Source organism: Zonotrichia leucophrys, chromosome 15, assembly GCF_028769735.1.
Source record: "Zonotrichia leucophrys gambelii isolate GWCS_2022_RI chromosome 15, RI_Zleu_2.0, whole genome shotgun sequence".
NCBI classification, from domain to species: Eukaryota; Metazoa; Chordata; class Aves; order Passeriformes; family Passerellidae; genus Zonotrichia; species Zonotrichia leucophrys.
In genome coordinates this window covers 356,296-376,036 of record NC_088185.1, presented here as the reverse complement: position 1 = coordinate 376,036, position 19,741 = coordinate 356,296, and the positions used below count along the sequence as shown (strand labels likewise).

Genomic DNA, 19,741 nt, shown 5'->3' with positions numbered 1-19,741 from the left:
GTTTTTTACTTGGATCTTAAAAAAACACAGATTTCAGGAGAGAGAGCTTTTAAACTGAGAGAATGAGAAGCTAAAGCACAGGGAGGTCTCACTGAAGCCTAAAATGCTTTTGAGACCAAAGGATGTCTAATTGATTTAAGTTCTTAGTGTCAGATCCTTGCTCATCTCTGGTGTAAATGGATTTCAGATAAAACAGGTTTCCTTTTCACTAGAACATGCATTAACTGTGAGATTTCATGAATCAAGTTTCAGCCTGGAGGGTTAAAGTTCCTTCTATGCTGAGGAGCATTAGAATAAAGATGAAAGAAAGGCTGAGCTGCGGTGTCTCAGCTGGTGCTCCGAGCAAGACCTGGTGCCAATCTTTGGATATTGTCAGGAACAATTCTGCCCGGTTGTGGCCTCATCCTGCTCAGTGCTGAGTGCAGCTGGCTGTGGGGCTGTGGGGCAGCTCTGCTTTGGCTGCCCTGCAGATGTGATGGCGTTCACAGGGGTAAGAGGATGAGGGAAGAGATGAGCATCTGACCCCATGTTTAAAAAGGCTGATTTATTATTTTATTATATATATTACATTAAAACTATACTAAAAGAATAGAAGAAAGGATTTCATCAGAAGGCTGGCTAAAAATAGAAAAGGAAAGAATGATAACAAAGGTTTGTAGCTCTGGCTCTCTGTCTGAGCCAGCTGACTGTGATTGGCCATTAATCAGAAACAACCACATGAGCCCAATCCCAGATGCACCTGTTGCATTCCACAGCAGCAGATAACCATTGTTTACATTTTGTTCCTGAGGCCTCTCAGCTTCTCAGGAGGAAAAATCCTAAGGAAAGGATTTTTCATGAAAAGATGTCTGCGACATACAAACATTTTGGGAATTACACTCTGGGTGGCCTTGGTTTGGGTGACACCTTCTCCAGGGAGGGTGGGAGCCCCTGGGCTGGGCTCTGTCCCTGCTCACCCGTGTCCATCTGTCTGTCCCTGCTGACCCGTGTCTGTGTGTCCGTCCCTCCGCAGAGCCCCGTCGTGCTCAGCAGCCTGATCCACACCATCGACACGGTGCTGGCTCACCTGTCCCTGCACCTGGAGGGGAACTCGCTGCCTGTGACCCTCGAGGGCTCCTCGTCCGTGGCAGGTGGGGCTGCACAGCTGGCACAGCTGGTGGGGCTGGCACAGCTGCACAGGTGGGGCTGGCACAGCTGCTGGGGGTGGCACAGCTGCTGGGGCAGGCACAGCTGCACAGGTGGAGGCTGGCACAGCTGCACAGGTGGGGGCTGGCACAGCTGGCACAGCTGCTGGGGGTGGCACAGCTGGCACAGCTGCACAGGTGGGGCTGGCACAGCTGGCACAGCTGCCGGGGGTGGCACAGCTGCTCCTCTTCTCCTGAACCCCTGGGCCTGAGCCCTCCTTGCCAGCACATACACAGCTCCTCATCCCTCTGAGCAATGCCAAACTGAGTTTTATTTGTCACTGGAGGTGATGGGCTCTGGCTGTGCCTGGGCTTCCCCGGGGTTGTTTGGGGAGGATTCAGAATCAGGGTTACGTGTGAAGGGTTCAGTAATGCTGTGCTAATGGAGTTAAAGGGCCTGGAGCTCATGTGCAGCCCCTGGAGGTTTGGGTGCTACAAAACCTTCATCTTTGCAGTGGTTTTGCAAGAGACTGAAAATGATAGGAATAGTTTTGACCTTTTTGGGGAATTTTATTTTACTGCGGGTTAGCATCTTGGCGCCCTAATTTGATCTGCACCTTTGGATGCTGCAGGTGTCAGAGGTGTTTTATCTGCAGGTGTCAGAGGTATTTAATCTGCTCTGGCTGCCTGCTCTGCCTTTTGAGCCCCCTCTGAGGGGTGAATAACTGAGCAGCCCCAGGCACCCATCACTGTGTGTATCACACACTGGGGTCTCAGGTGCAGCGCTCAGTGCCTGCAGGAGGGCTGCTCTGCCTTTCCTGGGGGGCTCTGAGCAGGGCTGGGGGCTCTGGGGGGCTCGGAGCCTGTTCTGGGGTTTAACACAGGAACATTGAAATGGCTGCAGCAGCTCAGGGAGGCAGGTCAGGCAGGCAGGGGGTGCAGGGGCTGCGCTGATGTTTCTGTCTGGCTGTCCCACAGATTATGCTGTGGTCAAAATGCTCCCTCAGAGCCTGAATGTGTCCCACTATCGGTTCCCATCCCGGGGGCAGAGCTACATCTCCATTCCCAGCGAGGCTTTCCATGGAAAAGGTAAGGAAGAGACCAAAGAGAGAACTGGACCCGTGTGCACAGGGTACCCAGAATGATTTTGCTGTGGAACAGCTTTTGGTTCACTATTTTCCCAGGTAACTGATTTGATCCCTGTGGATTGCACTGAGCCTGAGGAAGCAGCAGCAGCCCTGTCAGGCTAACGAGCAATTAATGTGGTGCAGTTCTCATACTAATTGGATTAATATTGAATAATGGGGCTGAGCTACAGAGACCGAAGCCATTTCATTCTGACACATTTTTACATCAGAGAAGCCATAATTTCACAATTATTCTTTTATAATTATCTGAACTGGTTATTTTTAAGAAATTCTAGGATGTCAGGTCAGGTATTACCTATCCCTTCATGCAAAATTGGTCTTTTGTCTAAAATTAAACTGTAAAATGAGAGGTTTAAGCAATAGCAGCTACATGAACAGAATGAAGATACAGACTACACTCATGGCAAAAAGGCAGAACTCAGAAATCCATACCTATGCAAAAGTTTTAAAAATCCCCAAAGAAGCATGGCTAAAATCTGCACCTTTAGTCAAGACTCTGAAATAGCAATGTTAATTATCTGTGCTTTACTCAGAGGTTGAAGGAAGCCATTTACAAAAGCATCTACTCCATTCTCAAATGTTTGAAATTGTGACTTGTGTGCCCCAAATTCCAGCCCACAGAATTTACCCACCCAGAGGCTTTTCTGCAGCCACCTCTGGGGAGGGATGGTCGGTCCCTGCTCCGTGAAGTGCAAAGTTAGCTGAAAATAACCTGCAGTGAGGAATCCCCTGCTAATTACTGACCTGTGTGCCTGACTGGGGGTGGCAGCTCTGTTTCTCTGCACTGGCAGGGGCTCTGGCTGCAGACTGCAAGTCCTCCCAGGTTTGAATAACTGCAATTGCAAACCAACTTGGAATGCCAAAAATAGCATGTGAGGGGAGTTTTTCCCTTTCCCACTTCTGCAGCTCCTCACCATACAGGTCTTCTTTGATTTTCCAGAACATTGTTGTGCTTTGTTTTAATGTAATATATATAATAAAATAACAAATCAAACCTTCTGAAGCACAGAGTCAGATCCTCGTCTCTTCCCTCACCCTCAGACCCCTGTGAGCACGGTCACAGGGCAGGGATGGGCAAGGAGGGAACAGGGGCTGCAGCCCTGGAAGGGTTCTGCTGGTGCAATAACCCTGCTCCCTGTCCCTGTTCTGAGCAATAACCCTGTTCTGGGGTATAACCCTGCTCCCTGTCCCTGTTCTGGGGTATAACCCTGCTCCCTGTCCCTGTTCTCAGCAATAACCCTGTTCTGGGGTATAACCCTGTTCCCTCTCCCTGTTCTGGGGTATAACCCTGCTCCCTGTCCCTGTTCTGGGGTATAACCCTGCTCCCTGTCCCTGTTCTCAGCAATAACCCTGTTCTGGGGTATAACCCTGCTCCCTGTCCCTGTTCTGAGCAATAACCCTGTTCTGGGGTATAACCCTGTTCCCTGTCCCTGTTCTGGGGTATAACCCTGCTCCCTGTCCCTGTTCTGAGCAATAACCCTGTTCTGGGGTATAACCCTGTTCCCTGTCCCTGTTCTCAGCAATAACCCTGTTCTGGGTATAACCCTGCTCCCTCTCCTTTTCTGGGGTATAACCCTGTTCCCTGTCCCTATTCTGGGGTATAACCCTGCTCCCTCTTCCTGTTCTGAGCAATAACCCTGTTCTGAGCAATAACCCTGCTCCCTGTCCCTGTTCTCAGCAATAACCCTGTTCTGGGGTATAACCCTGCTCCCTGTCCCTGTTCTGGGGTATAACCCTGCTCCCTGTCCCTGTTCTCAGCAATAACCCTGTTCTGGGGTATAACCCTGCTCCCTGTCCCTGTTCTGGGGTATAACCCTGTTCTGGGGTATAACCCTGCTCCCTGTCCCTGTTCTGGGGTATAACCCTGTTCTGGGGTATAACCCTGTTCCCTGTCCCTGTTCTGGGGTATAACCCTGCTCCCTGTCCCTGTTCTGAGCAATAACCCTGTTCTGGGGTATAACCCTGTTCCCTGTCCCTGTTCTCAGCAATAACCCTGTTCTGGGGTATAACCCTGCTCCCTCTCCTTTTCTGGGGTATAACCCTGCTCCCTGTCCCTATTCTGGGGTATAACCCTGCTCCCTCTTCCTGTTCTGAGCAATAACCCTGTTCTGAGCAATAACCCTGTTCCCTGTCCCTGTTCTCAGCAATAACCCTGTTCTGGGGTATAACCCTGCTCCCTCTCCTTTTCTGGGGTATAACCCTGTTCCCTGTCCCTATTCTGGGGTATAACCCTGCTCCCTCTTCCTGTTCTGAGCAATAACCCTGTTCTGAGCAATAACCCTGCTCCCTGTCCCTGTTCTCAGCAATAACCCTGCTCTCTCTCCTTGTTCTGGGGAATTAACCCTGTTCCCTCCCCACAGGCTGCATCACCATCGTGGGCCTGCTCTACCACAGCATGCATCACTTCTTTAACAACATCAGCCCCGAGGACACCAGGTGAGTGCCTGGCTGCTCAGGTGACCCCTCAGCCATTCCCAAAGGGCGTTTCCCAGTGGTTACAGGCTGTGCTGCTGGCTGCTCACCCTCAGGTGATCCCTAAATGGCATTTCCCAGTGGTTACAGGCTGTGCTGTTCCCTGCCCTGCTCTCTCACAGGTGGCTCTAAGGCAGCTCTGCCTCCACTCTGCAATATTTTGTGCTCACGTGAAGAAATTGGGGCAATAACTTAGCAGAGCCTATGTTTTCCAAAGAGGAGGATCAGTGCAATTTGTTAGGGTAATAAGATGTAATCTCAATTTTTCAAAGGGACAAAGAGAATTACAGTGATCCTGGCTCAGGTCAAAGTTTGCTGAAGATGCTGCATGTCAAAGCTCTGTATTTAAAGCACTGTCAGATCCTGGGGATGTGGCACACAAAAGGAACAGATCTGTAATCTTGGAGTGCATTCCCTGAAATCTGCGGCAGGACAGCCTGGAGATCCGTTCCTGCTCCCCTGAGCTGGGTTTGATTTCAGCACTCATTTTCAGAATCAAGGGTCTGCCCTGTTCACAATTGTAAAGAAACACAAAATCGCTGGCAAAGAAATGTTTCCTACATTTCTACAATTAACTCAAACCGTAATGTCTGCAGTATATCATGCACTACGAGATCTTGTCCTTAAACCTGTAGATGCAGGTCTGCCCAAACCAGCATCCAAAAAGGTAATAATTCAGGGAATGCTGCATCCAAAAAGGTAATAATTCAGGGAATGCTGCCTTAGCTATTCTTTCTCTGTGGAGCCAAACCCCAGGTACTCAAAGATGTTTTAAAATAAGTATGCACTTATTTTCTGCTTGCTTTTCTTTTTTGTGCCTACTGTTATAACTTTTTTGCTTACTTTTCATAGATTTTTTTTTTTTTCTCAGAGTAGTTTGTTTTAGAGAATTTCTTTTGTGTCCTTCTACCACTGGGCTACTTCCACACCTGTAATTTGAAACCCACCCTTCTTTTCTTGTGGTGGAAAGCCAAAACCAACACTCTTGGAGCTTTTGTGCTGTGCAGACACAGAGCTATTTTCAGGCTCCATAAATACCAGTTTCCGAGGGGAGCAGCTTTTGATTGTTCACCCAGAGAAGATGAAACCCAGCAATGTTTGAGCCCATCCTGCTGCTGCTCAGGGCAGTTTGTGTAAACGTGGGGCTGGCACCAGGGCCAGGGTGAGGAAAGGCTTTGCAGGAGCTCCATTCCCTGATTCTGGCTTTGCAGGAGCTCCATTCCCCAATTCTGGCTTTGCAGGAGCTCCATTCCCCAATTCTGGCTTTGCAGGAGCTCCATTCCCCGATTCTGGCTTTGCAGGAGCTCCATTCCCCAATTCTGGCTTTGCAGGAGCTCCATTCCCCAATTCTGGCTTTGCAGGAACCCCATTCCCTGCTGCTGGTGAGGGTTTGTCACACTCCAAAATTCACCAGGGTCTCTGAAGGGAAAACAAGCCGAGGAAGGGTGTGGGGAAAGCATCCACGTTCCTAATCTGGGTAGGAGAAACCCCAAACTGTTGGATAATGAGTTTAACTTCACAACTCCTTACCTAAACTGAAATTTGCTGTATCAGAGCAGCAAATTCTGCCTCAGATGAACAAGTCCCATTCCCTGCAGGTTTCTGGGAGCAGAAGTAATCTCTGGTGCTGATGGGTTTTTAAGGTCAGAACTGAAGGGTTGTGCTAAATGAGTTCTGTTCTGTGACAAGGAGCTGAGTACAGTTATTTCAGCCTCTGACGTGAGGTTTTTGGGGTTTTTCTGAAATAAAAATAAGAAACCACTGCAGACAGGTGGTGGGTGCAAACAAGGTGGTTTTTCATCTGTTTCTGGCCCTTTCCAGGTGGGCTGTGTTTGGGAACCCAGGCTGGTGGTTAATTCACCCAGGCTCACATTTCCCTGGTGAAACCCATTAATCCACTGCTCAAGGCACAGATGACAGCAGTCATTTATTTAATCCTCCAGTTTGGTACTGAGAGGGTAAAAAAGTCTACCCTGAAACCCGATGGATCTCAGTTACTCCTGAATGTGTGAAAATGCCAAACTCATAAGTTTTACCTAAAAATAAGGGTTCTTATGTACTGCAAAATTACTTCCCCCTAGAATAAAATAATTTCCAGTCTAATCAGCTATTTAGTCCAGTTCAGCTGTGTGTGTTGTGACCTGTCTTTCCCTCCAACAAATCTAGTTGGACATAATCTATTTTTCAAGGTAAAGCTACAAATCACCTCTAAATACATTCCCGTGTTTATTTTGTGCAGTTTGTCTGTGTGTCTCACACACTGATTTATCTGTTTGACCATCCAGCCCCCTGCCAGTTTCCTCCTCGCTTTCAGGAAATTGTTTGGATCCCTCCTTGGGATTCTCCCTGATTCCCTCAAACACTTCCAGCAGGGCTTGAGAACCTTTGCAAGGAGAAGTAGTGTGAAGGAGGAGCTTTGCTGGCAGTCCCCAGTGTCCAGAACTGTCCCCATCCTTCACAGGTGTCCCCATCCTTTACAGGTGTCCAGAGCTGTCCCCATCCTTTACAGGTGTCCCCATCCTTCACAGGTGTCCAGAGCTGTCCCCATCCTGTACAGGTGTCCAGAGCTGTCCCCATCCTGTACAGGTGTCCAGAGCTGTCCCCATCCTTTACAGCTGTCCCCATCCTTCACAGGTGTCCCCATCCCTTACAGGTGTCAGAGCTGTTCTCACCCTTTACAGGTGCCCAGAATTGTTCCCATCCCATACAGCTGTCCCCATCCTTCACAGGTGTCCCCATCCTTCACAGGTGTCCCCATCCTTCACAGGTGTCCAGAGCTGTCCCCATCCTTTACAGCTGTCCCCATCCTGTACAGGTGTCCAGAATTGTTCCCATCCTATACAGCTGTCCCCATCCTTCACAGGTGCCCAGAGCTGTTCCCATCCTTCACAGGTGTCCCCATCCTTCACAGGTATCCAGAGCTGTCCCCATCCTTCACAGGTGTCCCCATCCTGTACAGGTGTCCAGAATTGTTCCCATCCTTTACAGCTGTCCCCATCCTTCACAGGTGCACAGCCTCTGCTCCTGTGGGATCTCTGGGGCCAGACCTGGCTGCCCTAGAGGGACTCAGGGAACAGGGAGGGTCTGTGCCCCTCTGCTGTTATATATGAACTAAACCCCAGTGGTTATTCTGTTCCCTGACGTGTTTGCTTCTTCCCAAGGATTGCTGGAGCTGCTGCCCACAGGGGCTCGCTGATCTCAGCCAGCAGTTTGCTCATCTCCATCAAGGTGGAGCCCCTGCCCCAGCTGTCCTACAACCTGTCGGGCTCTCCCCTCATCACCATCCAGCTCAGCCACACCCTGGTAAGTGACACGGGGCTGCTCTCTGGGCTCTGCTGAACTTCTGTGCCTGGGATCCTTTCTTTGCGCTTCTCCCGTGATTTTTGTGGGCATTTTATTTCTCCCATGATTTTTGTGGGCGTTTTTAGCAGCAGTTCAGTTGCCATTTGTGGCTGCCACATTCTGTTTTCCCCAGCATTGTGGTTTCTTTCTCCTCACTGCCAAAGGCTGCAGGGTGCCCAGGCAGCTAGAGTCCCTGTGTGTGTGCTCTGCTGTGTGTTTTGCTGTGTGTTTCAGCTCTGGTGTGTGTTTGTGTGTGCTCTGGTGTGTTTGTGCTCTGGTGTGTTCGTGCAGCCTGCAGCACACTGGGGTGAAATGCTGATTTCCCACTGGGGTGCTCAGTAACAACAATTCCCTTGTGGTTTTTGCTTTTTGATGCTGGTCCACACAGAGGTAACTGAGGGGTTTGATGGTTTGGTGCCAGTGGAATGGAGGAGCTCAGGCTCTGATGGTTTGATATCAGAATGGAGGAGCTCAGGATTGATGATTTGATATCAGAATGGAGGAGCTCAGGATTGATGATTTGATATCAGAATGGAGGAGCTCAGGCTCTGAGGGGCTGAGAGGAGGCAGTGCAGCATCTCTGACCCACTTACAGCCGTGAATGGGAGCAGCAAGGAAAGATTTAAATTCTTAAACATTTCCTAGAATACATCTCTTAGATGTTCTCCTGAATATTTTATCATATTTTCCTTTTAAAGCTATTTCCAAGCGGTTTATCTTCCTTCTGTTGGGCTTTTGGTGAGGCTGGAGCAGCAGCAGGGAGGATCCCCGAGGCCCAGGAGTGAAATGTGCTGTTTTGCTGACATTTTCCAAACTGAGAGCCCCAAATGTCCCCAGAGGCCTCTCGGAGGTGGGCACTTGTGAAGAGAGAGTTTTGCATAGATATTTCCAAAATGCACATTGCTGTGCCTGGCCAGGTTGTCCCCGTGCTGCAGAGGTGATGATTCACTGGCAGCTCTTGGATCAACCTACGATTTTCCCTTTTCTGGGACACAGACAGGAACGCTGCATTTGTCAGGAATCTCTCTTTGCTCCAGGCAGCAGAGCCCCGAGGAGGGGAAGGATGAATGTGTCAGGAAAATTCATCCCCAAACACCACAGGTTTATGTCCAAAAAGGAGACACAGGAGTCCTTTTGGCTGTATTTGAATAGAGGAGAGGCCGTGGGGCATCCCCTGGGGTCTCTCCAATTTTTGGAGGATGCAGCCTCCTTTTTATCCCAATTTCCCAGCCACATTTTAAAACATGAGGTATTCCAAACGGGGACTAATTTATTAATTAGGGAAGGGTAGAGGGAATATCTGTCAGTGCTGTGTCAGTGCTTCCCTTGGCAGGGCTGGGCTGTGGGGCTCAGAACTCACCTCAGAGCCAATAAAAACCTGTTAATTCAGGTTAATTCAGGTTAATTCGTGGGCCAGGGAGAGCAGGCTGGGCTCTGCCAGGGGGATTGGCTGTAATTGCAGCACAGCCTCTGTGAACACTGAATATATTTCATTGCTCTTCTTCATCACCAAAATTTTGCCTGAATTAAGTCCTCTAAGAGGACAATTTAATACACTAAATTGCAATGGTCTGTTATTCAGGAAGGCTTCAGGGACAGAGAGACATTTTTTGACAGATGTAAAAAGTGGTGATGCTCTGCTCTTCACCAGCTCAGTGAGTTACCGTGTCCAGAGCACAGAAATTCACAGAAACCCCCAGAACCTCCTCCAGGCCTGGGGAGGATGTGGAGACTGAGGGGCCGCAGGCAGCTCAGCCCTGACCTGCCCAGATGTTTGTAGTGAGGCAACAGCACATTCTGTAAAATGATTATCTGAAAAAAAAATAAAATCCTGTTTCCAGCAAGATGTTTTTCATAGCAGGAACAACTGGAGAAGCACTAACATTTCTCTGCTGCGATCCAAGGAATTACAGCACAGGGTAGAAATTCAGAAGGGATGAGTGTCAGGGCTGAGATGCAGCACGATGTGCTCTGGAAAAAGTCAGGGGAGGCAGCAGAGGAGGAAATGGTGTCAAACAGCACCAGAGCTTTGTGGAGCCCACAGGGCTGCACAGCATCAGCAGCCTCGGGTTCTGCCCATGCTGGAGCTCCAGTCTGACACAGCTGTGGCTGATGTAGCACGCGTGTTTGTCAGGAAAATTAACCCACAAACACCAGGGTTCATGTACAAAAGGAGACAGAGCTGTCCTTTCTGGTTTTATTCCAATAAAGGGAGAGGCCATGGGGCATTCCCCTGGGGTCTCTCACATGTTTGGAGGATGCAGCCTCCTTCTTATCCCAATTTCCCAGCCACATTTTCCTTCTCCCTTTCCCCATTTCTGAGGTACCTGAGATGTTCAGACTCTCTAATACGCCTGATCCCAAAGATTCCCCTCCAATGTATAACCCACCTTTTAAGTTTTTAATTCTTATGGAATCTAGGGGTTTTTCTTCCCCATTGTTTCTTTCATCTCTCAATGTCCAATTTTGTTTATCAGCAAATCTAAAGTTTATTGATAATAGCAAACATCTTTTTCCATTCACCAATCAGTGGAATCCCTCCCATTGTTTCTTTTATCTCCCAGTGCTGGTTTCATCTACCAGCTTGTTTGTAAAGACAAATCTGCTGTTCCTCTCATTTTGTGGCTGTGAATTCCTGTGTTCCAGGCTACTTTCAGCTGTAGGAGCAGCAGCAGGGTGTGAATCAGGCACGTTGGGTACAAAGAGGGCCCAGAAGTGCAGGGACAATGAGACAATGATGCGGTGGCACAGGAGGGCAGCACTCACAGCGCTCCCATCCCTCACTCCTGCCTGGCACTGCAGAGAAAGCTGCCTCACATCTGGAGGAAAACTTCTCATACACTCATTTTGAGCACTTGGAGTTCTCTCCAGGGCTTTGTTTCCTCGTTGCTCTTTGCAGAACAGGAACATGTGCAGCTGCAGTTTGGAGAGTTATGAGCTCCTGGCTGCTGCTGCCTCTGTGAGAATCCTCTCGTGAAGATTAGATGCAAATTGGGAATTCTTAATGCAGCTGCTTTTCCCTCAAGTACAGTTTGGGGCAGTGCCACTTTGAGGAATTGTTTGGTTCTGCGAAAAAAGGCATGTTTTACTGAGATACTGCGAGTCAGGACTAATTTAGCATTGTTCCATGCCAGTGCTGGTCCATTTTAACAAACACAGTGCTGGGGGAACCGAGGGGTGCTCATCTTTGCTGCCATGCTCTCACACTGCATCCTCAAGCAGCTGCTCCTCTCCTCTGTGGGGAGCTGCCTCTGCTCTGTCCCTTTGTGCAGTGAGGGCTCCCCACCAGGGCCTGCTGGGGCCTTCCCTCCACCAGGGAGGCCTCAGCAGCCCCTGCTCTCCGATATCAGCTCCTTCCTTTGGCATCTTCTCCTCTGCATCACCATCAACCCCTTCCTTCAGCAGCCCCTGCTCTCCAATATCAGCTCCTTCCTTCAGCAGCCTCTCCTCTCCATTACCAGCTCTTTCCTTCCTTCAGTAGCTTCTCCCAGTTGTATCTCCTTCCTTTAGCATCTTCTCCTCTCCATCATGAGCTTCTCCTCTGGATTACCAGCCCCTTCCTTCCTCTAGGATCTTCTCCTCTTGATTATCAGCTCCTTCCTCTATCAGCCTCTCCTCTCCATCATCATCAACTCCTTCCTCCCTTCCTGTAGCATCTTCTCCTCTTGATTATTATCAGCTCCTTCCTTCAGCAGCTGCTGCTCCCAGTCCCTCTCCTGCTCCTGGTGCCCTCTCCTGCCCTGTTCCTGTCTCTCCCATTCCCCTTTCCCACTCTTTCCCTGTCTCTCCCAGTCCCTCTGCTGTCCCTGGGGAGGACAGGAGCTGCAGGAACATGTCAGCATTGGGGGATGCTGCCCTGCAGGCACCTCAGACCCTCTCCTCAAGCTCAGCCTCTCCTCACTTGTCCCTTCTCTCTGAGCTCTGAATGGGGCAGTGGGATTCTGCCTGAAAGCTCACCCAAATCCCTTCCTCTTCTCTCTCTTGCTCGTGGCCAGGACACACCTGGGGTTTGTTTAACAGCATTGCTGATAAGAAAATAAAACAAGGGAAGAAGCAATTCCCGTTGGTACACAAATGCTGGTGCTACCCTGAGAGAGGCAAATCAATGTGGAGCCAATTAATTTTTATGGCAAGCTAAGTGTTGGCTAATTTATATATTGATTGAGGAAAAACAATGAATCTTGCCCTCATCTGCAGAACACAGGTAGAATTTTTCAGTGGATGGACTTTGACAGAGAGAACTGGACTAAAATGCAATTGAAACTGGCTCTTGCAGAATGTACCAATTAAGCAAAAAGAAACAATAATAATCCAGGTCATTATTTTAAAATCAATGCAAAGTTTGGCACCGTGTTACACAAGTGAAGTCCTTGCTATAAGGAATTCTCCATTGAGTCAGGAGGGCAGAGCACTCACACTTTAGAGAGGAGGAGAGGGCACGTTTGGGGTTTGTTCCCTCCCCACTGCCCGTTCCCCAGGCCCTGGAACTGCTCTCCTGGTGGATAATGCCATTTACAGCCAGGAGGGGTTGGGTTGTTGTTCTGGCAGGAAATGTGCAGCTGCTGAGGAGGGATTCTCCCTTTTTGACACAAAAAGAGGAGTGGCGTTCTGCAGGGGCAGCACGGGCTGGCTCAGAGCACATTGCTGCACGGCAGGGAGGAGCTGCCTTGGAGGAGATGAGCCAGCGCTGCATTGCTGCCAGTGCTGCGTTGCTGCCACCCCTGCATTGCTCCTTTCTCTGCATTGCTGCCAGTACTGCACTACTCCTTCCTCTGCATTGCTGTCATCCCTGCATTGCTGCCAGCTCTGCATTGCTCACTCCTGTGCACTGCTGCCAGTGCTGCATTGCTCCTTTCTCTGCATTGCTGCCAGCTCTGCAGTGCTGCATGGTCCCTGCACTGCATTGCTCACTCCTGTGCACTGCTGCCAGTTCTGCATTGCTGCCACCCCTGCACTGCTGCCTGCCCTGCACTGCTGCCAGTGCTGCATTGCTCCTTCCTCTGCACTGCTGCCAGCCCTGCACTGCTGCCAGCCCTGCATTGCTCCTTCCTCTGCACTGCTGCCAGCCCTGCACTGCTGCCCACAGGGCTGGCACTCAGCCCCAGGCCGAGCTCCCCATGCCCACAGGGCACTGCAGCCGCTCCTCCCTGCTCCCTCAGGCAGGCAATGCATGAACTGACTGCCCAAGGAGATAGCTAATTAACCAACCTGCAAGGGAAAAATATCCCGTGGCACTCGAGATGGGCTCACCGCGAACTGTGTGTGGGTTGTGCTGCTCCTTGTCAGCACTTTCTGCAGCAGAATTCTTATTTGCCTGAGGATGTTTTAAATAATTTCAATAGCGAGAGCTCCAGGAGCCAGTGCTGTCTGTATTCCTCATTCCTTGTTTCTGTCTGCTATGATAATTGACATCAAATACGGCCTGAATAGCCAGCAAAAGAATAACATTGGAGAAAGCACCAGACACACCAGGGAATTTGGTTTTCCTGAGTGATTTTGCAATTAGTCAGCCACACTGGTGGAATCTTACTGATTCCCATTTGTCCTTAGGGATGCCAATTCTACCTTCAAAAAGATTTGGAATGGCAGATTTGGGAGAAAGCTTTTTTGTTTGTTTCTTTGTGGATTTTTCCACCTTGACCTAAAAATAAGTTTTCTTGATTTTTGCATCTGGCAGGCATATGGTAATTTTTTAGGAGTATTACTTAAAGGCTTTCAGAAGTGGATTGATTTTTCTTTATCAAGAAAGTCGGCTTTGCAGTGTAATGCTATTCATTTGCACTCCAAGTAATTAAAAAGCTAGAACAGTATTGAGTTTTTCTTCTAACCTCTGATTTCTCAGTTTCACCTTCTGTGCAATGGTTGTTTTGTGAGTCATACAGAACTTTTCCCCCAGAATTATTCAGCGTTGGAGTCCTGATTTCCATTGGTTTTGATACATGAAACTCTTTGTATTAGTATTGACATGATCTATTTCCTAGTCAAAGGCTTTTGTTTGCTCTTGCTCAAAGTGGGGAGAAAGCATCATATAGAGATGGGCTCCATAGTTATAGAAATGAACTCTATCACTATAGAAATGGGCTCCATCGTTATAGAAATGGGCTCCATCGTTATAGAAAAGGGCTCAAGCTTTGTGGGACCAGGTTCTCACACGGACTCAGCCAGCAGAGCTCACAGGGTGAGTGAAATGGTGCCAGTTTGCACTAACAGGACATTCCCAGGTGATTGCACTTCCAAAATGCCCCAAACTTCCCAAAATGCAGCTGCTGCAAGCCTGGAGAGCAGGGCAGGGACAATGCACCACAATGGGGGCATTATTCCAGAGGGACACACCAAAGCCTTGAAGCTTTGACTGTTGGAGTTGTTTGACGAGTGGCTGAAATGTTCCCTTTCTTGGTCCTGCCTGCAGTCTGAGTCCTCCTGCGCTGCCACCAAGGAGCTGTGTTATTATTAACATTGATCATTATTTTAAGGAACAAGTGACCTTACGCTTATCTAACCACCTTGAAGTACGTGATGTCACTTTAAATAATGTATTTCACAGTGAACCACACAAACATCAGACCCAAATATGTCCTGTGAACATAAAACCTGAGGAATGATAGAAGAATTTCCCATAAAAAATTTATGAAGAATTTGCAGAGACTTAGTGCTTTATTGTGGTAAATTCTCTACCCAAGGGAACAAAAGCATAACTTCAGTATGTAGTATATTTCTATATTGTATATTTTGATTCTTCATAGGCTGCAGAGTGATTAGCTTCTTACTTCTCTCTATTTGTGTAGTTTGTATATCCCAGAAGTAGATTTACATATTTGAGCTCGTTCTCTGCCTTTCTCTTGAGGAAAGTTAGAACTCAGTATATATTGTCTAAAAAAATCCCAGAATCACACATAAATATTCTTCCACTTCAGAAAAAAAAAGATTCTGAGTTTTCTTCCTGCAACTATCAACTAGCCAGCAGAAAACAAATGCACTGGCAAGAATATCTACCAGAGCAGCAAATTTTAAGTGGTTAGAGAAGACTGTTCCTGGAAGGCACACTCCAAAAAGGAAGCTGTGACCTTTTTTTCCTAGGTGTCTACTATATTTTGGATGTTTTATACATAATTGCCTGACTCTGTCTGCACTGCAGATGTGTTGAAACACTTGGAGATTTACTGGATTACATATAGTGATCAAACGTTTAAAGGCAGACAATCACTGCACAGGCCGCAGCAGTGCCAGGCCAGTGAGACAGGCTGCAGCTCAGGCTGAGCCCATTCATTCTGTGTGCAGGGCTTGTCATCATTTCCCATTAGTTTGGGAGCTCCAGCCCTGTCAGAGATCCATCAGCGCTTCCAGGACACATTTTTATTTTCAGGGCTCTATAGCTCTCGGCTGAAATGTCACATTTGTGGTATCATCAAAACATATAAAACCCAGTTCAGTCATGCAGGAAGGAATATGGGGAAAATAAAGGGCTTTTATAGTATCATTCCCTTTTAACTTTTTCTCTATCTTTCTAAATGCATTCCTTAGGCTTAGAAAACTGCACACTACAGAAAATCCAAAATGGGGCAGCTTTTCCTCAGCAACTCATCCAAGCTCCTGTCATTGCAAATATCAATCTCCATATCTCATCTGGGCAGCCTCCTCACCAGGCACAAAGAGCACCTCTGGCTCCCTGATGCATCCCAAGTGCTCCCAGTGCCACCTCCTGTGCCACCTCCCTGTGTCAGCGTCCCCTCTGTGTGTCCCCTCCCTGTGCCAGTGCCATCTCTCTGTGCCAGTGTCCCCTCTCTGTGTCAATGCCACCTCCCTGTGTCCTCTGTGTCAGTGCCACTTCTCTGTGACAGTGCCATCTCTCTGTGTCTGTCCCACCTCCCTGTGCCAGTGCCATTTCTCTGTCCCATTGTCCCCTCCCTGTGCCAGTGCCATTTCTCTGTCCCATTGTCCCCTCTCTGTCCCATTGTCCCCTCCCTGTGCCAGTGCCATTTCTCTGTCCCATTGTCCCCTCTCTGTCCCATTGTCCCCTCCCTGTGTCAGTGCCATTTGTCTGTCCCATTGTCCCCTCTCTGTCCCATTGTCCCGTCCCTGTGCTCCTGCTGAGCTGGTTGGGAGGTGGCTCAGCCACGTTCAGCTGAGGGCTCTGCAGGACAGCACACAGAGAGCAATATTTAATATTTCACGTTTTGTACACAACATCTCCTGTGACAGAACGTCTGCCAACCCCAAGAAAACATAAGCTAAAAATAAGGGTAAATTTCAGAGCACATGGGGAAAAAAAAACTGTGCAGCTTAAACATATGGTCTGATGAGAGTGTAAGTAGCTTATATTTTGGGAGCTAAATATAGATGAGTGTATTCTAGTGTACTCTATTTAATTTGAGAGTGTGGCAGAAGTGCAGCTCTGTTCTCTATTGATGAAAATTGGTGTTACACTGCAAATCGCATTGGCAGAAGGACAAAAGCGCCCAAAGCCCTGTGTGCAGCTGTGCTGTGAGCAGGACGCGGCTGCAGCGTGGGGCTCTGCCCCTCTGTGGGTCTGTCCCTGCTGGGCAGGACCCGAGGTGGGGTCCCAGGGAGCCCACAGAGCCCTGCAGGGCAGGGATGGCTCTGGCTGCTGCCCTGGCTGCCCTGCTGACACACAGCAGTAATTCATACCGCAGTGATAGCACGTTGGAGTGCCAGTAACTGTTTATAACCCTCATAACATTCCCTATTCCTGTGGGAAGCGTTCCTGCAGGGCTGGCAGGGAAATGATGGCTTTCAGATGTCACAGAGGACGGGGACACGGGTTCCTTGCCTGCCCTGTGGGGAGGTGACCAGGTCTGCTGGGCTCCAGGCAGGGAGGAGCAGCTGGGAGAGCAGGAGGATGCTGTCCCCACCTGGGATACCCCTGCAAAGCTCCAGGCAAGGCAGGAACCCCCTGTCCCTGTGCCAGCCTTGGGGGTCAGATCCTGAACGGCCATATCAAACAGCCATCGCAGCCTGCTGTGTTATTTCATTTAGAGTCACTCTGGTTTGTGATTCAGTCCTTGCCCTGCATTCCTCTGGTGCAGTATGTGTAAGGATTTTCCAGGTTCATTCTGTCCTGCTTGTGCCAGCCACAGAAGCTGCAGCCCTGGAGCAAATGTGAGGCAGTGCCTGAGCAGGGCTGTGCCTGGGTGGGAGCACCAGGAGATGGTCTCTGTTATCACTGAAATGGGTGTTAAACAAACTAAACACAGCCCAGCATCACTGATCCTGCTGAATGTGCAGCTCTGGATGGGCCAGGAGTGAAAATCGGCCCAGGGGCACAGCCGAGCTGCAGAGCCTGCTCTGCTTTGTGAGCAGAGAGTGAAAGCTTTTCTGTCCCCTGTCGGCAGATATGTCTCCTGAGCTTATATGGACTTCAGCATGGAGGGGTTGCATGAGAATTGGATATTCCCAGCTTGTTCTGCAAAGAGGTTGCTCGGGGTGAGCCTGTAAAACAAAGCACTTTTCAGGGTGACACAATCCTGCCTCTTTTACAAGTGTCTCAGACCACCCGTGGTGGCCGGAGCCAGATTCTGCAGTGCTGTGCAGGAAATGCAGCCAGCCTGGACTGGAACATCTGGGGAAAAAAGGGCCCTTGGTAATGAAGGAATTTGAAACAATTGCCATTCCATATTGTTCTTTGTTTTCCAGTGGTTGGAATTGTACCGAGAGATCATCTCAAGGTACAGAGAATTTCAGATTTCCAGTTTGTTTCCAGGATGTTCAGTCCCCAGGGGCTCCTGGCTGAATGTGGGATGGCAATGAAGTCTGTAAGGTTTTTTTAATTGGTTTAAGAAGGACAGGGGAGGTGAGCACTTAAACACCAAGCTGGGGAAATAAGAGGGAGCATGAGCCTGGGTTATGGTGTGGGAGATGAGTCACAGGGCTGCAGTTCTGATTTAGTCTCTCAGGGTTTGTGAATGTCCTGACTTTCCAAGAGGGCACTGAAACATCTGTTGCTTCTTTGTTTGTTCATCTTGTATTGTTCATCCTTCAGGCCAGGAAGAAAAACAATCAGGGCAACTCTTCTGGGCCAATTTTGTCTTTTCCAGCCCTTGTAATGAGAGAGGACTCTTCACTTCCCATGAGAAGGAAATGCAGCTGGGATGTCACAGAAAGGCAGCTCTGCACCTCCTCATGAGCTTCTCCCTGGCCCTGCTCCCACCTCGTTTTTTATTGCCTGGGTTTCCTTAACCCAGCTGCCAAAGAGGTGGCAGTTTGTGTAATATACTGATATATCCACAGCGCTCTGTTCACCTGCAGACAGCAGGGCATCCATCATTTCCCTCGTTCCAGGCCAAGCCCTGGAATTTAACAGGGTATAATAACCCAGGCTGTGGCACAGACCCCAGGCACCAGCCCTGGCTCCATGGGCTAACAGGAGCTGCTTGAACAGGGGGGCCTGGCTGCATCTCCTGCAGGGCTCCATCGTGGGGGGACCAGCTCTGGGGGAGCCCCCAGCCCTGGGAGAGGGGCTGTGGGAATTGGGGCAGAATTGGGAATATCTGCAGGTGAAGGTGTCAGATCCTCACTCAGCTCTGGGGTGAGTGAATGGGGCTGTGGGAATTGGGGCAGAATTGGGAATACCTGCAGGTGAAGGTGTCAGATCCCCACTGAGCTCTGGGGTGAGTGAATGGGGCTGTGGGAATTGGGGCAGAATTGGGAATATCTGCAGGTGAAGGTGTCAGATCCTCACTCAGCCCTGGGGTGAGTGAATGGGGCTGTGGGAATTGGGGCAGAATTGGGAATACCTGCAGGTGAAGGTGTCAGATCCTCACTGAGCTCTGGGGCTGTGGGAATTGGGGCAGAATTGGGAATACCTGCAGGTGAAGGTGTCAGATCCTCACTGAGCTCTGGGGTGAGTGAATGGGGCTGTGGGAATTGGGGCAGAATTGGGAATACCTGCAGGTGAAGGTGTCAGATCCTCACTCAGCCCTGGGGTGAAGGAGTCAGTCTCTGCTCCTCCCAGCTGCTCCCTGCTCTTCCCAGGCTGCTCCCTTTGTTCTGCAGGAGTTTAGCAAAGGGTTTTCATGACACTTTAGCTCACCTGGGACAGCGTGCCCATGGAGTTTGGTGTGCAGTTTGAGAAGCCAGAATCAGTTATTTGCATTCTCCTTCCTGCTGCTCTGTCCATGAAAGCCAGGTTCCATTTCTGAGCTGCATGCCAGATCTGGCCTGGATCAATGTGAGCCAGACTTGGCCCTGGCACAGCACAGAGCACAGAGCTCTGTCTGCAGGGGGAAATGGTGAGGGGATGCATTGGGTGCTGCTGCTGGCTCTGCCCAGCACAGTGCCCACCCTGCAGCCTGAGCTTGCCCCTCTGAGTGCTGGCTCACAGCAGCACCAACACCTTTCTTTTCTGTTTGGCACCACATTTCACAGCAAGCAGGAGCTCCTTGCACACCTGCAGAGGGAAGGAGCTGAGCGTTTGCTGTCTGTGTGCTTGGCAGACACAGCAGGCAGGTCTGTGGGGACAGATCCAGGGCAATACCTGGGTTAGCAAGGGAATTTAGGAGAAATGGGGTGTTGTAATCAATCCCTGCTGCTAGGTGAGCGCTGGGTTGATAAACTGCAAGATGAATCAACCTCTTCAATGCCATCTGTATGAAATTATGAGATGGATAGGACTGGAGGAATAATAGAATGCAAAATAAG

General features: G+C 49.4%; 1 protein-coding gene across 1 annotated transcript in view; it reads left to right on the top strand.

The window, feature by feature from the left end:
- Nucleotides 1-19,741, top strand: part of ADGRD1 (adhesion G protein-coupled receptor D1) — a 109,984-nt gene that overhangs the window by 19,250 nt on the left and 70,993 nt on the right. The window contains exons 11-14 of the mRNA XM_064727219.1: nucleotides 1,013-1,130; nucleotides 2,103-2,213; nucleotides 4,633-4,708; nucleotides 7,906-8,047. Coding sequence (XP_064583289.1) covers nucleotides 1,013-1,130; nucleotides 2,103-2,213; nucleotides 4,633-4,708; nucleotides 7,906-8,047 — 447 coding nt within the window. The remainder of the gene's footprint in view (nucleotides 1-1,012; nucleotides 1,131-2,102; nucleotides 2,214-4,632; nucleotides 4,709-7,905; nucleotides 8,048-19,741) is intronic.